The sequence below is a fragment of the Aulonocara sp. 'chitande type north' Nkhata Bay genome, linkage group LG20 (assembly GCF_057382095.1).
Source record: "Aulonocara sp. 'chitande type north' Nkhata Bay isolate Kocher_YH1m ecotype deep benthic linkage group LG20, A_spYH_male_GT1.1, whole genome shotgun sequence".
NCBI lineage: Eukaryota > Metazoa > Chordata > Actinopteri > Cichliformes > Cichlidae > Aulonocara > Aulonocara sp. 'chitande type north' Nkhata Bay.
The window spans coordinates 28,906,047-28,921,350 of record NC_141363.1 but is presented as its reverse complement, the minus strand read 5'-3'; the positions used below and the strand labels follow the sequence as shown (position 1 = coordinate 28,921,350).

General features: G+C 42.9%; 2 protein-coding genes across 3 annotated transcripts; both read right to left on the bottom strand.

Moving 5' to 3' along the window:
* Nucleotides 1–130: 130 nt before the first annotated feature.
* LOC147305860 (uncharacterized) lies at nucleotides 131–13,850 on the bottom strand. Of its 2 annotated transcripts, XM_086278650.1 has the most exons (5): nucleotides 13,586–13,850; nucleotides 6,064–6,211; nucleotides 2,718–2,739; nucleotides 2,048–2,571; nucleotides 131–1,200 (listed from the first exon to the last, which is right to left on the bottom strand). In XM_086278650.1, exons 1-5 carry the CDS (start codon nucleotides 13,698–13,700, stop codon nucleotides 1,128–1,130), a joined length of 882 nt encoding a protein of 293 aa, XP_086134776.1. In that variant the 5' UTR covers nucleotides 13,701–13,850; the 3' UTR covers nucleotides 131–1,127. The 2 variants fall into 2 exon arrangements, with proteins under 2 accessions (XP_086134776.1, XP_086134774.1); XM_086278648.1 differs by lacking the exon at nucleotides 2,718–2,739 and having other exon boundaries at nucleotides 134–1,200; nucleotides 13,582–13,794.
* LOC147305861 (E3 SUMO-protein ligase ZBED1-like) lies at nucleotides 6,384–12,549 on the bottom strand. The gene is made up of 4 exons (XM_086277877.1): nucleotides 11,409–12,549; nucleotides 10,604–11,223; nucleotides 10,240–10,516; nucleotides 6,384–6,430 (listed from the first exon to the last, which is right to left on the bottom strand). The coding sequence occupies exons 1-4, from the start codon at nucleotides 12,271–12,273 to the stop codon at nucleotides 6,384–6,386; spliced, it is 1,809 nt and encodes a 602-aa protein (XP_086134003.1). The 5' UTR covers nucleotides 12,274–12,549.
* Nucleotides 13,851–15,304: the final 1,454 nt, after the last annotated feature.

Sequence of the window (15,304 nt, the reverse complement as noted above, 5' to 3'; positions counted from 1 at the left end):
ATTTAATATTAGACAAATAATCTGAGTATTATATTATTTATTTATTAAGATCTGCCTTTTGTGAAAAGGCAGGTTTGCATAAGTGGTTGAACATTAGCTGTGGTGTCCCACAAGGTTCAGTATTGGGTCCCAGACTGTTTCCTGTGTGTAGAGTGACAGACATACTGAGGTTTGTTGTGTTGCACATGATACAGCCGTTCTTGGAGGTTGTCAGTGAAGAAACTGATAAATGTTGGTTTGATCAAAAAGAAGTTCTCTTTGAATTTATCCCAAACCAAATTTATGTTGTTTGTAAATTAAATTGAGAAATGTATATAAATGTGGAACTAGATGTTGATAAGGTATCCACTGAAAAGGTCTTTCCTATATGGGAACCACATAACAAACAGGTGTGTAACGAGATGGCAAACACCGTCGGGATTTTGGGAAAACCAAGGCTCATCCTAACCAATGAAAGACTGCACACACTGTTACTGCCATATTTATATTATTGTGGTGAACTCTGGATGTTCCCCACAAAACATATGCACAATGCAAAAAGAGCAGTAAGGATCATACATCATGTACATTTGTCCAGTAAAAGCACTGCTTGCACCTGCTCCCTGGGACTATAGATACAGCAGCTGGAAATCCAGGCAGCAAGAATCAGGACTGAATGAGAATAGTCAGGCTCATGTGTTACACTGCAGTCACACCATCAATGCAGAGAAATGAAGAACGTGACATTGTAGAACTGCATTAGATAGCTGCAGAGTATACCAGGGTGGGTGACCTTGCGAGCACAGCTCTACTTGTGTGGGTGTACGTGCACTGCAGTGCCGTCATGAATGAAGCCGACCGGATCATCTTGAACTCAAAGCTAATAAAGATTACAGTTACTTTTACAAGAAAAAAAGACACACAGGTTACAGTGTCTGTTACTGAGTTTTAAAGTAAAGTGTACACTCAGTACGACTAATCAGCCATGAAAACATGGTGTGCTCGTGCACCGAAGAAGTTTCCTCATCTCACTGCAGCTCAGTCAGCAGAGTTCTCTGCACAGGCTGCTGTCTGCACCGTCGTCCTCCGTGCGATACGACCCCGGAGCAGCAACCGGGCGCCTTGTAGACCGTCGGCATCGATTCAGCTTACCAGGTCATGTCCACATTCATTTCAGACAGACAGTGGGCCAGGTGACCATCGCAGTCCATCTGGGTGAACCTGGAGAACCAAGAACAACTAGACTGTACTGGATGTGGTGAACTGGACCTGACTGAACCCTGGACCTCTCCATCTGTGGGCACCACTTATGCAGCAGAATCTGGACAACTGTTTGTTTGGACCTTGTGCTGAAACTGCACTGCACCTCAGACAGCATATAAACATTTTTATATTTATGTAATTATGTCATGTTGATTCTGACATGAAAGCAGAGGTCACGGGATGATGCTATGCAAGACCTGCACAATAAAAACATATATGGAAGTTCTGCTGTAAGGTAATGTTGATCCTTTGGAGGCTGGGCAGTCAGCTTTGTGATGCTGTCACTTTTAAACCTCTAGAACATAGGTGTCAAACTCTGGCCCGCGGGCAAAATTTAAATTACTATTAGAGCTGGCCTACTGGTATTATACAGCTAATATATATATTGTCTAGTATTAAGCTTTGCTTGTTCCATATTCAGTTTTTCAGCAAAACTTGTTTGAGTCCATAAGAAAAGATTCATTCTTATATCTGGAGGAATAAATATATTTCAATAAATATTAACGTTAGCCCACGACTTTGTTCCAGTTTTGAATTTTGGCCCATTGTGTATTTGAGTTTGACACCCCGACTCTAAAACTTAAACTAGTTTGTTTACTTGTCGTTATCCATTTAACTAACAAGAGCTACACACACTGAAAACATCTAACTGGTGACCAGCTTCAGCTGGATGCCATCTGGCTGGTCGCTGATGTCATAAAGAATCATTAAAAAATAAATTAATAAAAATCAGCAACAACGCACAAAGGAAAAAAGTCCCTATGCTGATGTGAATGAAGAAAGAAAACACCCAATCAGTTCTTACCCAGCAGGGAACACTTGGAGACACATGGGACAACTCTGCAGTCCTCCCCCTGCTCCTCCATCTGCTCCTCTTCCTCCATCTTTTTTGCCGCACCCCTGCACCTCCTCTTCCTTTTTAGCTTCGACCTCATTCTGCAGAGGAACTCTGTCAGATACCTTCACCCAGTATGTTGGAAGCTTCCTACTGACTGGTCCAGTCGCTTTCCTCCCCTCCTCCTTCCCAGCACTGGAAAATCCTGGTGATGGCAGCGCCTCCACCCAGCTGTGCAGGGACGGCCGCCGTGTTTTGCTGAGGGTTTGAGGAGAGTGAGTGGAGCTCTCCATGCTGTGGGAGCACGGGCCTCTGACAGGTGGCTCTGGCACCGTGCTGGTGTGTGCTGTGGGGTCCTCCGGGGAGGAGCTGAGCCCGACAGGATCTGGGATCTGTGACGGTCTCAGAGAAAGATGAGACGGTTCAGGGAAGGTAGAAACCTCACTGCTGAGGTCGCACCACCCCTGTTCCTCCACCCAAAGTCCCGCAGGTCTCTAAAAACAAGGAGAAAACAGGAATAAGGGTCTGACAACGGGTGTGTGGAACTTCAGCCAGTCATGCGGAGCGTGCTGTGGACAGTTGATCTTTGGATGATTACATGAATACACAGGTGTGTGTGTGTCATGTAAATGTTCCTCACCAATGGAAATAGGCCAGCAGCTCTAACATTATAGAAAAAAAAATTACAATTAGTTGTTTAGGTGTCATTTTGAATGTTTTAACCAACCAAAAGTCCAAAGATATTAGTTTCATCATGATCTACAAAAGAAGTTACATTTCCCTATATCCCCTTCAAAAAGGAAAAAAAAGACTTTATTCTATAGTGTCAGTGTTTAACTAAGTGTTGGGTCAACCTCAAGGGCTCAAAAATGAGACAGAAGTGCCAAACAAATACGCTTGCTCTAACGGCCACCCTGGAGAGCAGCTCTGCAGGTCCTCCATCTTCTGATGTCCAACTTTACAGCTGAACTAAGGATGTTTAGTGCCTGGTGTTTCTCAAAGTCAGGGGTGTGGTTTCCCCCTGGTAACAAGTGTTACTATACTTTGGAAGGAAGGGGCACAGCAGCTTTAATATAAGCTATCATCCATCCTTTAACTTCACTGATTGGACCTTTTGAACATTTGAATAGATTTAGCATTTTAATCTGACTCTTGGTGTACGAGAACCACCCCCTAATCAACTTCATACACAACCAGGAATCCCACACTTCTCAATAAAGGGGTTGATATAGTTGTTCTTGGAAAAATTCAGTTTTCATAATACAGTGCTTAAAAACATCCTCCTTCCAACACTCAACAGCAATATTGCCCAAACTGGATGAGTTCCTCTCTTTGGGAATCTAAACCTCCTCCACTGGTTGCTGACCTTCCCATCAAGTCATCTTTAAGGTCTTCCATACATGCTGAAGAAGCTCTGGGCAACATTTGTAGACCTAACATACAGTGGGGCAAAAAAGTATTTAGTCAGCCACCGATTGTGCAAGTTCCCCCACTTAAAATGATGACAGAGGTCAGTAATTTGCACCAGAGGTACACTTCAACTGTGAGAGACAGAATGTGAAAAAAAATATCCATGAATCCACATGGTAGGATTTGTAAAGAATTTATTCGTAAATTAGGGTGGAAAATAAGTATTTGGTCACCTCAAACATGGAAAATCTCTGGCTCTCACAGACCTGTAACGTCTTCTGTAAGAAGCTTTTCTGTCCCCCACTCGTTACCTGTATGAATGGCACCTGTTTGAACTCATCATCTGTATAAAAGACACCTGTCCACAGCCTCAAACAGTCAGACTCCAAACTCCGCCATGGCCAAGACCAAAGAGCTTTCGAAGGACACCAGGAAAAGTATTGTAGACCTGCACCAGACTGGGAAGAGTGAATCTACAATAGGCAAGCAGCTTGGTGTGAAAAAAATCAACTGTGGGAGCAATCATCAGAAAATGGAAGACATACAAGACCACTGATAATCTACCTCGATCTGGGGCTCCACGCAAGATCTCATCCCGTGGGGTCAAAATGATCATGAGAACGGTGAGCAAAGATCCCAGAACCACACGGGGGGACCTGGTGAATGACCTGCAGAGAGCTGGGACCAAAGTAACAAAGGTCACCATCAGTAACACACTACAACGGCAGGGAATCAAATCCCGCAGTGCCAGACGTGTTCCGCTGCTGAAGCCAGTGCATGTCCAGGCCTGTCTGAAGTTTGCCAGAGAGCACATGGATGATACAGCAGAGGATTGGGAGAATGTCATGTGGTCAGATGAAACCAAAGTAGAACTTTTTGGTATAAACTCAACTCGTCGTGTTTGGAGGAAGAAGAATACTGAGTTGCATCCCAAGAACACCATACCTACTGTGAAGCATGGGGGTGGAAACATCATGCTATGGGGCTGTTTTTCTGCCAAGGGGACAGGACGACTGATCCGTGTTAAGGACAGAATGAATGGGGCCATGTATCGTGAGATTTTGAGCCAAAACCTCCTTCCATCAGTGAGAACTTTGAAGATGAAACGAGGCTGGGTCTTCCAACATGACAATGATCCAAAACACACCGCCCGGGCAACAAAGGAGTGGCTCCGTAAGAAGCATTTGAAAGTCCTGGAGTGGCCTAGCCAGTCTCCAGACCTCAACCCCATAGAAAATCTGTGGCGGGAGTTGAAAGTCCGTGTTGCTCGGCGACAGCCCCAAAACATCACTGCTCTCGAGAAGATCTGCATGGAGGAATGGGCCAAAATACCAGCTACTGTGTGTGCAAACCTGGTAAAGACCTATAGTAAACGTTTGACCTCTGTTATTGCCAACAAAGGTTATGTTACAAAGTATTGAGTTGTATTTTTGTTATTGACCAAATACTTATTTTCCACCCTGATTTACGAATAAATTCTTTACAAATCCTACCATGTGAATTCATGGATTTTTTTTTTTCACATTCTGTCTCTCACAGTTGAAGTGTACCTCTGGTGCAAATTACTGACCTCTGTCATCATTTTAAGTGGGGGAACTTGCACAATCGGTGGCTGACTAAATACTTTTTTGCCCCACTGTATGCCTGGAACAGATGCTGAGCAAGCTGCCTTGATCACCTCCTCAGCATCCTTCAAAGTGTCCAGGAGGACACCAATCACTTCCCCTATGGAACACTTCAACCAATCACTTTGCCCGTTTCCGGGTTGGCAATGAAGGCTGCTCGCTTCCTGGCTCTCTCTCTCTCTCTCTTCCCCTCCTGTTCGTTTAAACCAATTACCACATATATTTATAAATTATATCTATACAGACACACATCAGTACAATACAATGCAGTTTATGGATGCAGCCTAATTACCAAGCTTGTTAGTCTTTTCTGACAACTTCTATGCTCCTGACACAATGAAACATGTTTGGGGTTCATACATTCATACATGGTGGCCTTATTTTACATCCTATCTAGTACAGCATCCTTTGAGATGTATTTAGGAGTGGGTCAAGACATTGATACAGAAATATACTGCTCAAAAAATGAAAGCAACACTAAGAAAACACATCAGATCTCGGGAAAAGAAAAAATTTCTGACAGTGGCGACTATCAAACGAAAAACAAGACAAAGAAGATGTTAACGTCAAATGGCTTTTTGTTTGTACTGTATCATAGTGACATCTCTATAATGTGCAATGCATCACAATAAAATATCACAATGATTGAAATGAACCCCTGAGGTGGATAATTCCCACCCCATCTTCTCCACACTGCCTACTGAGAACTTGCAACATCACTATGTTCTCCCTGTTGTCTCCAAGTTGCACAGGAGCATCACAGCACACAGGCTCCTGTGTCTGACAGAGAAACTCCACCTGTCAGAGGCCAGTGGACACGCTGTCATACAGAGTACACAGCAGGAACACTCTGGAATATTAGAACTGTGAACATTTGGCACTTTGTGTGCTCGTGTCTTGTTGGGAGCTTCATCATATTCCCTGCAGGAGCTGTGTAATGCAGTAACATACCGCTGCAGATGCATGTGGAAGATCAGGAACCTGGTCCCAGAGCTGCTCCTCCAGGCATGGCAGAGTAGCCTGGAGCGTGAATGCCCACAGGCTCTCCACAGCAAGCAGCTGCTGTCTGTTCCACCACGCTCCTGCAGGAAGCGTCGGCCTGTGAAGCAGATCATCCACACTGTGAACTGCTGCATTCTCCTCACATCGCTCCTCATGCATGCATCTCCATACAAACCATCACTAAACAAATACGACACAACTTTGACTCGAATGTTTCCACACACATTTGTTATTTTTCCATTTATTAATCAATCAATCTGTAGGAATTTTTAGTCAATCAGATTATTTCTGAAGCTGCTCTTTGATCTGGTGCACACTGCAAACGAAACAAAACAGATTTAATAACACAGCAAAGCTTCACATCAGCTGGTTTTTAATTAACTGCATTAAAAACACCTCACTGTAAATAGTTGTAAGTGTGCCTTTTTACTTTGTTTGTTTCCATTAGAAAGAAAATTCAATTAAAAATGTTGAATTTTTACTGGTTACCAAACTCCAGCCATCACATCAGACACTAAAAAAAATCCAACAGACTAATAAAATACCAGAATTCCACTCAGCAAAACTAAAACATAAACAAGGACAACAAGTCATATTTTTTTCAGTGAAATAAATTTTCCCCAAAGGCAGCAGCGGTGAAATCGAGCAGACAGTCCGGTTTAATGATGCCTGGATGACATCAGCACGCTCCGATGTCTCAGCCTCGAGCAGTTAAATGGATACGAGCTGTCACATGACATCCATAGACATCACAACCACGCCATGCAAAAATACCTTTTAACACAACCTTTTTGGAAGTATTGAGGCTCTTCAGGATGTGAGAGGACACTTAAAGTGTCGCTGTTGTCTCTTTCTTGAATCGTGACCAATGATAATATACAAACTGATACTTAGTTATCTTTGTCTATGGAGCCACAGATGACAGCTGGTTAAACTACAGACACGTCCTAAACACCTATAATTTTCTTCTGTAAAACTGTACTATTGTTGTTATTGTTCTCTGCCCTGAAAGCCTCAGTGTCGAACCAGATAATCTGGATGACCTCCACTAACACTGACGTTTTCTAAAGCAGTTTTTGAGCAGGAAATGTGCTTCACGCAGGGCTGATATCTATCATCTTTGTGAAACGAGAAATATCCTGTCTGAGAATAATGCTACATTAGACGCAGAAACAGGGGCTAGAAAAACAGACGATTTTTCCCACCCTGGCTTCTCTTCTTTGTTTTCCTGTTAAATTCTGAATGTAATGTAAAATTCTCTCAGACTAAAAGTAGATCAGGGAGCAAAGCCTTCAGAGCCTCTCTCTACTTTTACGATTACACCCAAACTTGCTTTCTTTGGATAAAGCTTGCAGCTCAGACGTGACCCTGAGCCAGCCCTTCTGCTGCAGGGTGCGAGCATTCACTCGCACCCATACAAATGCAGGTAAATGGCCTGCATTTGTATAGCGCTTTTCTAGTCCCTAAGGACCCCAAAGCGCTTCACACTACATTCAGTCATCCACCCATTCACACACAGTGATGGGATACATTGTAGCCACAGCTGCCCCAGGGCAGCTGTGGCTACACTGACAGAGGCACTGACAGAGGCGAGGCTGCCGGACACTGGCGCCACCGGGCCCTCTGACCACCACCAGTAGGCAAACATGGGGTTAGTATCTTGCCCAAGGATATTTGGCATGCAGCCAGGAGGCAGCCTGGGATCGAACCGACCTTCTGATTAGTGGCTGACCTGCTTTGCCACCTGAGCCACAGCCACCCCAATGTCAATAACTTCTGTCTTCTCTTATTTCTGTTTTGTCCTTGTCCCCCAACACATCCCCCTCCCTGCAAGCCTTGCTGTGGTTTCTTCCCATTAAAAGACAGACTCTTCCTCCCCATAAGGGCCCAGTGCTTGCTCAGAGGGGATTGCTGGGGTCTTCTCTTTAACATAGGGGGTGCAAACCTAGTCTCGGGTGCAGGGAGGTGCACATCACGTTACAGCAGAGTTTAAGCTCTGTGGTTATGAAATACTTTGATTTAACACAGAAGGAGAAATTTACATTTACTGTAAAAATCAAACAAAAGTAGATCGTTTTACTGACTGGAATTCTGTTGCCTGTTTGTTTAGTAAAACTCATTCATTTAACTTGGATCCCGACTAGTTCCGTTTAATTTGAGAGTGTTAGTAAAAGAAGGTTTGAGTGGAGCCTGCTGTCGTTACAGTAACAGATCTCAGTCCTGTCCTCCATGAGGACCGCTCAGTCATTGAAGTCTGATAACAGGTTGGCAGCATCATCAACACATATCTAAAGCCAAGCTATGGTACCGGAAATGCAAAAAGTCGGATCGGTGCATGGTTACTTCAAAGAGCTTTCATATATCATATATTTCTCATTATTATCATCTTATGTTTGACTCTCCTACAGGCCCAGGTTGTAGCTACATACAGTTTATTCCAGGCAGCAGGAACCGTTTCGACCATAAACAAAAATGTGCCTTTGTTGCTCTTTAAATATGGAAGCCCGTTTCCGCCACTAAAAAAAAAAAAAGCTAGTATCCATAACTCGAAATTGAGTTATTTTCTCGAAATTTCGAGTTATTATCTCGAAATTTCGAGAAATATAACTCGAAATTTCGAGTTACTTTTCTCAAAATTTCGAGTTAGCTCTGCCAATCAAAAATATACGTGAATGAGGTCGCTTTCTTGTTACCCGGAAGCATATGGCGCAGGACCGCGCACTCAAAAACGGATCCCAACAAATTAAAGTATGTTTGCTGATAGCAACACCATGTGATTCAGCTAATAACACAGGGATTTCATCATTTGTGAAGCCAGGCTGAAAACACTCAGCAATCTGTGCATTCACGACTCGATGTAATACCAGTAGCTTAGCTGTAGCATTTGTAGCTGAGGGCTTCAGCTTCCGGGTAACATGGAAATGACGTCATTCACGTAGATTACTGATTGGCAGCGCTAACTCGAAATTTCGAGTTGCTTTTCTCAAAATTTTGAGTTAATATGTCGAAATTTCGAGATAATAACTCGAAATTTCGAGTTGCTTTTCTCAAAATTTTGAGTTAATATGTCGAAATTTCGAGAAAATAACTTGAAATTTTGAGTTATGGATCCTTTTTTTTTTTTTTTTAGTGGCGGAAACGGGCTTCCATACTTTAATGAGCAGAGTTCAGTGATTCGCGTTACTCGGCTTGCGTTGCTTCATTTATGGGAGGAGCTGAAAATGATGACGTCCGAAGCCTCGCTGCCCGGCTGTACCACGTGACTGGTTCAGGAAGTGGTTCAAACTTTGCCGCGAGCTATGACAGCGATATAAACCCCGCAGACTTCATTCAAAATGTGGGTGTTTGATGGAGAGTTGCGGTTAGTGACAGTTTGGAGACAGTTTGGAGGTTTATGAGAGTGAGGAGAGAAAGTCAGGAGAGAATGGAGTAGGGCTGCACGATATTAGGAAAACCTGCGATGTGCGATAACTGTGATCAATACTGCGATAACGATATGACTTGCGATAAAATAAATAGCAAAAAAAAAACAAAAAACAAATACATAATTTCCGTTTTACTGCACAGTTTTATTTAATGAAAGCTGCTGTATTAGCAGTGTAACAACAAAGTGCAGTCAAACATTGAAACATTGCCCCCATAAAAAAATTTCTGAGGCTTGAATTCTGAAAGACATCCTTCCCGGTCTCTATAATTAGTTTTAAATAAACATAACTTAAATTATACTGCAAATTATCTCTATGCAGTTGTTCATCATTTTACCACTCACCAAGTAGTTATGATGCAAGTCAAAACTGGAGTGGAAACTTTACTAGATTAAACTATAGGTAAGAACTTGTCTGCTGTGGGAACACACCAAAGAACAATTGTCTACCTTTGTGGTCGTACTGGCCAAGACTAATATTATCAACAATTAAGAACAATGTAGGTAGTGTATTTTTGTAATTTTTTGAAAAAAAAAAAAGGTTTCTCTATCTTGCATTCATCCTTCCTGAGTGAATGTTTTTTATGGCAAGTTCTTGTTAAGGAAAACCAACATGTTTACTCTCCAAGGTTTTAAACATGTGCGCTGACATGTTACTATGTTTCCTGATGTACTAAAAAGTCTCTCTGAAGGTGAGCTACTTGCAGGTATGCAGAGACACTTCCTTGCAAGCTTGCTTAGCTGTGGGAATGTCATTTTGTGGAGTTTCCACCATGCCAAGGGGTCTTCCTCACTGTCTATGGCCGTGGATAGCAAGTAGCTGTTAAGCTCAGCTTCAACAGCTTGTGAGAGATGCATAAAAGAGGAGGTAGGGATTGGAGCTGCCTTGAAGAAACTGCCCAGGGACTTTTTTGCCTTCTTCAGGGGACGACTGGGTGGATCATCTGTCTGGGCCTCTGGTTCAGCGGAGCTTCTCTCCTGGAACAGAAAGCAGATTATAAGAAAAGTAAACATTTTGGACTAAATATGAATTGAAAGGTTTTATATATAAGCATGCATGAATACCTTCTGTGCCACTGCTTCCATTTCTGACATCACTCTGGTCTTGATGTCTGAGACTCGATCAGTGCTGGTGTAGCTGACTTTAAATCTGGGATCCATGAAGCACGCCATGTCCATAAGTTCCTGGGTAGCTGGATTTTCATATTTAGTAATCAGGTACTCGAGGATTTTCTTCTTAATTGATTTTGTCAAATCACTGTCTTCTTCCTTCTCTGCAAGCACCGACGTCTTCATCAGATGAAGGACTGGTTTTACATATGAAACACTAACGTAGCTCTCACCAGACAGGGCATCTGTAAAGTCTTGCAGGGGGTGTAATGCCTGGTTGACAGACTCCAGTACCTCAAGATCCTGCCAAGTAGGAATCAAGTGTCTTGATTTCTTGTCTGCTGAGATGACATCAGAAATGGCCCGCTGCTGCTCCAGGACTCTCTCAATCATCTTCTGCCTGGAACCCCACCTGGTTGGGCATTCTGTGATCAGTGTGTGCTCTGGGAGGTTGAGCTTCTGCTGTGCTTTTTTCAGAGCCATCTTTGCTTTCCAGCTGTGGCAAAAATGTCCAACTAACTTTTTGCAAAGTCCAATGGCTCGGGCAATGCGGGCATCATCTTTGATAGAATTTTCTGGAGAAATAAGAGGAAACAAAAAAACTGTCATGTTTAAAACCTTTTTTTAAAAAAAAAAAAACTAATTGAAATTTATAACTAAAGTTGTCTAAAAAGGTAACATTATCCTTATCAATATCAATTTGATAATAATGTATAGCACATTTTCATTGCTAAAAAGATCTGCCTTGAATAAAACTTACCGATTGCAAGGTGCAGCCTGTGTCCAAAACACTGAAGTCTGACCCAGTTGTTTAGCTCCGTGGCTCTCACAACATTGGCACCGTTGTCTGTGGTGATGCACACTTGTCGATCTTCTTTAAGATCCCAGCTGGCTAACACCTCACGTAATACATGGGCTATATTTTCACTAGTGTGGGAGTCTGGAAAATACACAGTCTCTAGACACCGTGTTTTCAGTTCAAAGTCTTCGGTGAGGAAGTGCACTGTGAAACTCATATATGGTTCCGTTGTACGACTTGACCATAGGTCTGTAGTGCTTGCGTAGTTTTCAGCTTGGCTCAGTTCAAACATGACGGTCTTGCGGCATGTTTCATACATTTGTGGAATGGCGACATGTGAAAAGTAGTTTCGTGAGGGGATGCGGTATCTCTGGTCCACTTTATGTATCAGACTGGTGAAGCCCTCTCTGCTAACTGTATTTATAGGCATCATGTCTTTAGCCAAAAAATGTGTAATGGCCTCTGTTATTTCTTTGTACCGCTTCGACGTTTTCTCATAAGGAATTCCACTTGAAAAACTCTGATACAGAGACGGCTGTTGGACTGCTGCGCTCTTTGTCTTAACATTAGCAACCTTTGTTTGGCTAGCCCTATCTTTCTGGAACTCTTCAAACAGTTCTCTGTGGTTGTATTGAAGATGATGGTGGAGATTAGTCGTGTTTCCTCTGGTGGTTGCCACGAGTGTTCGGCAAGTTTTGCAGAGTACCTGTGTTTGGAGAACGTCGTCTTTATCAAATCCAAAGTACCTCCAAATAAGTGAGGTACTATTTTTTTTTTTAGCCACGAGTTCAGTAGCATTCTCGTCACGCGTCTCGCTCTCAGCCATTACAACTCTGACTCGTTGCTGCAGCGTTGTTCGCGCCCGACCTGCGTAGGAGGCGGGCCTCTAATCCATTTGATTGGTTAATGCCGTGAAGGGCTCTATTCGACTGGTCAAATGTGTAAATGGATTTCTTTGATTGGTAAATTCTTTACAGCACGTGTGTAAACATTTTAAGGTACCCAATTATCGCAGTTTACGCCGTCTTTTGCGATGGGCCCATCGCGCAGGCTGATATCGCGATGACAATAAATTTTCGATTTATCGTGCAGCCCTAGAATGGAGCCAGCTACGAAGAGGAGGATGTCCTCCCCTGTGTGGGAACATTTGATCTTATTCCTCCCAACAAGGTATGTAAATTTCTATAGAAGATGTATTTTCATAATACTGATGGTGCAATACAATTTATGTTAAGCTGTCTTTACTTTTGTACAAGGTGAAGTGTTTGCTATGTGCCAGGGAGCTGGGATATAACAACAACACCTCATCCATGCTTAGGCACTACAGAGCTTTGCATGAGAACAATTAGAACACCGTTTGTGGAGCAAGACCAGGTGAGCCATCAAATGCCATGATAATATAGCATGCCGTAATGTTACTAAATGATATAACAATATTATACAACTGTAATAAGTTACGTGTGTGATATTTATATTTGTGCTTTGCTTTTATTGTCTTTCCTCAGGAGAACAATCTCAAATAGATGAAGACCTGGTCAGCATGGTGATTGAGGACTCCCAGCCATTTAGCATTGTGGAGGACAAAGGATTTAAAAGATTTGTTAAACCATTAAATCTCCCCACTAAAAAGTTCATAATCAAAAATTTAGTTTTTACAGAATAAAATGTGAACAGGCAGGACTGAGGCTCAAAGCCTCAGTGTGTAGCTGTCCATACCTCAACGTTACTAAAGCACAACCACTGTCCACACCCCAACCACACCTCACCTCACAGTAAATGATCATTTCCACTTTAAGCATTTCCAAATAATCATTTCCCATACTGCCAGTATAAATATACACAGTATACTGCATCACTACAATATGCATGTTTTACACACTCCTTTTGTTGTTGACATTTACAGACTGTGTGCAAAAATGCCACACTCTTCAAATTCATGCCAACTAATATTTTCACGTCCAGTAGGTGTCCTACTAGAGCAAATGAAGCTTCAAGACGCTTTGCGCTGGGGTGAACCAATTGGATGAAAAGCTTCAGTGCTTCATGAAGCTTCATCTGCCCATCACTACCGTTAACGGCCCAGATTGTGTTTTCTCAACCTTTAAGGTAAAGTTGTCGGTGCAAACACACTCACCCACCGCTCTTTGCCGGGTTGTTGCTGGACGTTGTCGGGCTCCTCTTCGGTGCTCCCCCGGAAGCTTCGACCGTTGACTTCTTTCGCTTCAGTCTGGACTTCAAGTGATTTTCTTCCATATCTGCGTTTCACAACAACTCACAGCTCCCCGCCAGCTATTCTAACAACGACTTCCGTATCCCGCAACCTGACGTCACTCGAGTACATCCAATCAGCTACGTCTCCCACGAGAACTCGAACCAATAGAATTCTACAACGATAACGGAGCAGTCACGTGAAAATCCTGCACGAACTGATACAGAAGTGATATCAGGGCTCGTTCAAAGATTTCTTTTCTTCTTAGTGGATTTCACAGATTTATGAATTTTAATAATAATAAAATGTTCTACTTTGGCTTTACTTTAGATACTGAGAGAGGGAAAATATGGATTTGAAGCTTCACTGACGCTGTGGCACTTACATCACTGGCCTCGGATTAAGTAGTCTTAACTATTTAGGGCTGGGCTAAGCTGGGACTTGTAGAACATGTGTGTTTTAAGTGGACTGGACCAGCATACTGTTTTTACAAATATTAATGGCATAAAAAGAAAAGTTACAAAACTTAATGAGACAGGTAGTAATAGATATGTTGTTTAGAAGTACTCTGACTCAGTAAGACCCAGAGAAGAATAACATACATGTGAAATTTTTTGATTTTTCAGCACCTTCACACACCTTATGGAAAGTTATCCACATCCTCGCATACATCATTCTAACTGTGGAGACAGGGATGTGTGCAGAAACATGGGAGCTGTCATGGTTCTGGGGCTTTTGAGCTAGCATTTCGACTCATGCCTTTCATGCCTTTTTGTGTTACGATGTTCTGGTTTAGGCTTCAGTTAGTTCTGTTTCCTGTTTAGGTCTGTTTAGGTTCCTCCCAGGTCTGTGTCTTCTCCACTATGTTGGTTATGGTGTCGCACCTTCAGTGTTCGAGTCTGTCAGCTGTGTTCGACCTAGCTGTCACGTTCTCTGTATTTGTTCCCGTGTCTCATCACCCGTTTCTATTTCCCCATCACCATGTCAAGTCTGTGTGTTTCCTGTTTGACTTTGACAGTCTTGTGTCACATGTTCAGTTTGCTTCCGCCTGTCTTGTCATTATGTTCCAGGTTTCATGTTCAGGGCGTTTTCGTGTTTAATTTGAGGTTACTCAGTTTTTAGCCTTTGCCCTTTGTTTTGTGTTTTTTCTACCAGCCTTATTAAACGGCTCGCTTTCTGTTAAAACCAAGTTCTGTTCCACGCGTCTGCTTTTGGGTCCACACCTCAACTTCACACGATCTGCCTCTGCTAATCGTGACCGAAGCAAAGCACAAACTACAGGAAAGAAAATGGACAAATTTCATGGCATGACAGAAAAAAGACTCGTCCATGAATGGGGGGGCGAGCTCACTGAGGTGGTTAAACAACTCTTTGTTGGCAGGGCCCCTGGGGTGAATGAGATTCAGCCTTGGATGTTGTGGGGCTGTCCTAGTTGGCACACTTGTGCAATGTTGAATGGCGATCTGGGGCAGTGCCTTTGGATAGGCTGAAATGGAGGTTCCCATCTTTCATAAGGGGGTGCTCACATCACTCAGCTTCCCTGGTAAGGTTAATGGCAGGGTACTGAAGAGGAGAGTCTATCCATTTCATTGTTTACATGGAGAAGGCTTTAACCACTTGGGGAGAGTGGAATATCTGGTCCATTATT

What these genes read in the sequence shown, in the direction of transcription:
- LOC147305861 (XM_086277877.1), bottom strand. Translation starts at nt 12,273, where the DNA reads ATGGCTGAGAGCGAGACGCGTGACGAGAATGCTACTGAACTCGTGGCT. An exon ending in TGGAAGCAGTGGCACAGAAG is followed by an intron (nt 10,517 to 10,603) that starts GTATTCATGCAT and finishes TTTCTGTTCCAG; the next exon opens with GAGAGAAGCTCCGCTGAACC. An exon ending in GTGTCTCTGCATACCTGCAA is followed by an intron (nt 6,431 to 10,239) that starts GTAGCTCACCTT and finishes TTTCGTTTGCAG; the next exon opens with TGTGCACCAGATCAAAGAGC.
- LOC147305860 (XM_086278650.1), bottom strand. Translation starts at nt 13,700, where the DNA reads ATGGAAGAAAATCACTTGAAGTCCAGACTGAAGCGAAAGAAGTCAACG. An exon ending in CAACAACCCGGCAAAGAGCG is followed by an intron (nt 6,212 to 13,585) that starts GTGGGTGAGTGT and finishes TCTGCTTCACAG; the next exon opens with GCCGACGCTTCCTGCAGGAG. An exon ending in CTGCTGGCCTATTTCCATTG is followed by an intron (nt 2,572 to 2,717) that starts GTGAGGAACATT and finishes CCTTGTTTTTAG; the next exon opens with AGACCTGCGGGACTTTGGGT.